At 33.9% G+C, this 5,646-nt stretch overlaps 1 protein-coding gene across 1 annotated transcript; it reads left to right on the plus strand.

Annotated features, from left to right (window-relative positions):
- Positions 1 to 269: 269 nt before the first annotated feature.
- LOC121391943 (calcium-dependent protein kinase 12-like) lies at positions 270 to 642 on the plus strand (the record flags this gene model as incomplete). The annotated part of the gene is made up of 1 exon (XM_041523391.1): positions 270 to 642. A coding segment is annotated over one exon (373 nt), but the record flags the coding sequence as incomplete, so codon positions are not given.
- Positions 643 to 5,646: the final 5,004 nt, after the last annotated feature.

A 5,646-nucleotide genomic window follows, 5' to 3' on the forward strand; every position in this document is an offset into this window, starting at 1 on the left:
AGATAATAAGACAGTCCACGCACAGCCCTGATATTGAAAGAGGATTATGGCTCTCTCTAAAGATGAGATATGGGAAAAGAAAATGACGATGCTATTTCGTACTTTAAATGTAACTGAAAAAAAACTTTATTTCTCTGGAAGATTTTTATATCATGGGGAAACGATTCAAAGAGAATAGCACTTACAAAGAAGGAGACATTGATGACTACACAGAAAAGTAGAGTTCATAGCAATAAATAGTTGAGTTGTTACTTTTATTGTCTTTATAGGTTTGCTGCAGGTGCCAAGATGATGGGTCTTGAACCAGGAGTGGAATGGTCTTTTGATGATTTCTCTAAAGTTCATAAGGAAAGTTTACAAAAGCCAGAGTACATGGCTGTTATGCGAGAGCTCTTTAATGCTACCTTTATCATGCTTGATAAAGATCGCAAAGGTTTTGTTACACCTAATGATTGGGAACAAGCTTTTAAGGTGTTTCGTTTCAATGATCCTTCTGAGGCCAAGACAGCATTTGATACATTAGATTTGGACAAGGATGGTCAAATTGGTTATCAAGAGTTCATGGACTGTAGTTTGGAGTTTTTCTGCTCAGAAGATAATAAACATGGAAGTCTTGGAATGCTTGGTCCTTTACCTTCATAAACTACTGCCAAACATTCTTTGTCCTTTATTTTTATAATGAACAATGAAATTTCCCTTTGTTTGTAAAAGCTGATTTTTAGTTAATAATAAATACTTTTCAAATAATGATGTTATCTTTAACTCATATATATATGCATCAAATGTATATGTTAGATATATACAAATTTTCTGGTTGCAATTCAGGAGAATTCTATACAAAATATTCTATTAAAATCATATTAGTCAGTATACACAGTAAGTAGTGATAAGTTGCTCTCTATTATACTATGTGTTGGTATGTAAATAGTCTTATGTAACAAATGAAAAGACAATACTATCAAGGCAGCATGATAGTGTAACTGTTAACATATGCTATTACTGTAGACACACAAAGTTATATTCATATGTGAAAAGATCACCACTTACACTAATGAATTCACTTATACACTAATGAATTTACTTATCATAACATTTTACATCCTACTCTTGTCACGTAACTGATGTTTTAGTCTATTATTTAACCATGTATTGTGGAAACATTTAAGAAAATACATTTAAAGTCGTAGATCACATAACTTAAGGCTGTGATATGTGTCAAAAATTATTAAGTCCAACATATGATCAAAACTGCCAAACATGTCCAGTTTTGCAATAGATTGTCCATGGGGATTTTGGGAATACATCCCATCCCATGGACATTAAGGACATCCCTTGAACTCCTATGATCCCATCATTTGGCAATTATCGCTAGCTGTCCTTTCTATCCCTTAGAATGTCTCTTGAACTCCTATGATAATACCACCCCTTGTCAAAAGATGTCCATCCCATCCCTTGGTCTCCAAGGGATGTGTGGACATCAAGGAATCCCTTGGACTCCTGTGATAATAGTGACCATTACACATAATTGTCCATCCCATCCCTTAGTCAGTTAGTCCCCAAGGGATTTGTGGACATCAAGGACATCCCTTGGACTCCTGTGATAATAATGGCAATATATATATAATTGTCTTATTCGGTAAATGTACTAAGTAGATACTAACTCAACAATAAATGTATGTAAAGCATCAATTGTACAGAAATATGACCACAAGTCACTTATACAGGTTCTTGTGTAGCAAGATATTGTTGTAAGGTTTTTTGAGACTTTTTCGTGGAGTATTTTGAGGAGATTCGTGGGGACTCTTGTGAGGTGTAGAAACGTCTACATCAGAAGATTCCTCTTTGTATCTTTGGGAGACTCCTAGGAAGTTTAGGGATAGTTACCATGTAGTGTGAAAATTTGAGGGTCACAATCTTTGTGATTTTTCATAATTTTTGTGAATAAATTAAAATTTGCAGATCCACATACATGATAAGAGCAGGCTATGCCAGATTTTCTACACATGTTACCACGACTGAGAAAAAACTATTGGATCTTCTCTTTGGTAATGAACTCTACAATGGTTCACTTCAATATTCTATGAAGCTTTTGAAAGGAAGTACTCAGATAACTCTGTATAAAAATTAACGTTAATAAATCGAAATAATGCCACACATGCAAGTATCCAGGTTGCAAAAATGTTCTGGTGCTTGATGTTATACGAAAAATCGTTGTGATGTGTGCATGGCAAAAGATGCTGGATGCAGTCAGTATCCCAAATTACCAGGACATATCAAATACAGCTGCACATCATCCCCACACTATAAATATCGATACTGCCAGAAACATGACCAGTAGAACATGTATGTCTGTCTTATGTGCAGATGAGGGTGATCCTGTTGTGGAAATGATTCTAAAAGACCACCACATTTTGCAAAGTTTATAAAAAGACTGTCAATGTCAATTCTTTTTATATAGCATGCTACTTATAGTAAATAGACTTGTATTTTTAGGCATTTCATGATGCTTGCCAAAGCAGTTATAAGAATGTATATATCAATACACAGGTACTGTGGTTAGGTAAACCAGATATTCAAGTCATTATTATCTCCAGATATCATCAAAGAGTTTGAGGAGGGTATTCTAACTGAAGTGATGACACATACACATACAGATGTGGAATATAGTCACCAGAAAAGAATTCTCTCTGTCAATAGCAGCAAAAAAACGATTAAGATGTCTCACCAAAGAAGCCCAGAATAGAGCATCCAATCATACACAATAATATTGGGTAGGTTCTCATCATTTACTATCATCACTATAGTGTCAGTACTCATGCAAAAGAATACTTCATTAGTGATAATTTATACTAAATTAACGCACTCCCCCAATTACCAAACTGAATATAAATTCAACAATCTACATGCATACTTATTTTAGATGCAGAAGACGATAATGAAGCATTATCTTGTAACACTGAGAAGGACAAACATGATTTGAACTTGAGGACTGCTGGTTAGTTATGAACATTTTGCACAAATTTAATATTAACAAATTATTAATTAACCAAAACATTGTGTAGGTGTTTTGGCTGGCATGAGGCCCCGTGGAGTAATTGTGCTCATAGGAGGACTTTTATATTCTGAATCAAAAACGCAGGTTTATGGATACCTTCACAATTTTTGCTATGCATCAGGATGTTGCAAAATCTATTGGTATGTGATTAATGACCACTCGAGTTATCCTTATTCAATGAATTTTTGCTTGTGTCATTTCATAGAATTCATTTGCTATGACGATGCTTGCCATCTAAAGAGGTTTGCTGAGAGCAAAAAAGAGTAGGTCTTACAGAACAAACAAAACAGCTAGCATCACTAAAAATTGTAGTTGATAAGATGCATATGAGGGGTCACACTGATAAATGGTGTAAACACAATTGTGACTCCCATAATTTTCCACAATACAGAAGGTAAGACTGCCTAATTGGAACACCATATACCAAAGTAATAATATCCTTAACTTTTTTTGATCTCTATGACTTGATCTCTATGACATCAGGTGATACAGAAGTTGTGAACAGGTGTTCTCGTGGCTCTCAAGATATAAGCACATATCACAAAAGATGAGTGAGCACATGTTTATGTTCTTTTTTGTTGAATTTGTGTGACCCTTCATAACATAACAGACATGAGGAAAAGAAAATTGCTTCAGGCTGCATTTATGTAATATAAAATTGGACAAAATGATTTTTTCAAACATATACACTCTATAGTAACAAATGAAGTCATATAAAAAATATCATAATATATACATAACAGACTCATTGTAAAAGTGGACTTAATAGATGGTACAAAATATAGACTAGTATAGCTAAGGATAATTAATTTTATGACAGTTCATAGGATGTCCTTGTTGTTCATTAGTTCCTTAGAACAAGGCAAGCAGGACCTAAGGCCCCAACATTTAGGTATTTCACTGGACAAACTTTCATATCTTGGGGACAAAGGGAGGAGATGGACATTGTCAAGCAGGACTAAAGGCACTAAAGGCAATGTTAAAGGAGTCCATAGGATGTCCTTTACTGTCCATTAGTCCCTTAGGACAAAGGGAAGGGAATGGACAAGCAGGACTAAAGACAATGTTAAAGGAGTCCATAGGACATCCCTTTACTGTCCATTAGTCCCTTATGGACAAAGGAATTGGATGGACAGCAGGACTAAGGGCAATGTTGAAGGAGTACCTAGGCATATCTTTACTGTCATTATTCCTTTATGGACAAAGGGAGTCTGAAATTCTCTTTGGACAGTCAATGGCAATACTGGACAACTGGAGGAGAGTAGTCTGGTGTTGATACTACTTCATGTAAGAGGAAGGGACAGACTAGAAGAAAATATAATCAAGAATAACATTTGATGACAGGCTCTTCACACATGTTTATACATAGGGTCTAAGATTACTGCTAACGTACCTTTGAACATTGGAACAAAGTTTATCTGAGCTGTAAAAATATTTATATTCAAGGTAGATAAAACCTCAGTAATTACATGAGGTTATAGTTTTGTGACTTTTTCTTTGAAAGTTATTTAACAAGGATATCTACATGATAATTGTAAAATGATGTATTGTTAATATTTTAATAATATTGTCTTTTATGAAAATTAATACAATTATATTGTTCTTTGGAATGATGTCAAATAGTTCAAATACTATATTAAAAGAAATAGATAATATTCCTAAGATTCTAAAGAGAAGCATCAATTATGATGACACATAAATTTAGACATAGAATATTATGACACAATAGATAGAGAGTGCCTAAAAGGAACTAATACTTCAATGTGAATTATTACTACAATCTAGACCCTATATTATAATGCTTGGACCCTAAATTTAGTATATGTCCATGAAATATGACACACAAATACTGGCACTTTAATATCATTAACAATTAATTAGTTAACTTACAAAGGATTATAGGATTATACGCGTCCTTCATTACCATACTACCAATGAGTTTAGTGAGCTCTTCAAGACATTCTGAGGATGTTATCTTAAGTTGAGGACTATTACTAGACTAGATAAGATAAATGATAATTATTGTATAACATGATATTCTTGAACAAAATATAATGGATAAATAAATTGACAGTTGCATGTATTTAATGGATAGATAGAATGATAGATAGGTAAACAAAAGAGATGCATGTCTTGAGATGAATGATAGTCAAATGGATGCATAATTGACATACCGTTAGTCCATAGAATATAGCATCAAAGAAAAGCTCTAAATATCGTTTAAATATTCTTTGCCAAGAGATTTAGCAATGACTGGAAGCTGTAGAGAGATCAAGGGTTAAAAATATTGTTTGCTTGAATGCAGAGAAGGCCTCTGTTCTCTTTCTCTCTCTCTTTCATATACAACCACATACTCATTCACTACCTGTTTCAAAACTGTCTCAAAATAATGACAATGTTGTATATATTGTCTATGCCTTGTTGTCTCAGCCAGAACTGGGAGAAGAGAGGTCACTTTGTCACGACATACTTCCAATTGACTTAATTCAGCTATTAAATGAACACACCTTAAAATAAGACAATCATTTCAAACATGTTATCATAGACATTATTTAACCCTTCACTCTTCTCCCAGGGTTGAGCTGGTTTAT

The sequence above is a fragment of the Gigantopelta aegis genome, unplaced genomic scaffold (genome assembly GCF_016097555.1).
Source record: "Gigantopelta aegis isolate Gae_Host unplaced genomic scaffold, Gae_host_genome ctg3138_pilon_pilon, whole genome shotgun sequence".
Taxonomy (NCBI): Eukaryota; Metazoa; Mollusca; class Gastropoda; order Neomphalida; family Peltospiridae; genus Gigantopelta; species Gigantopelta aegis.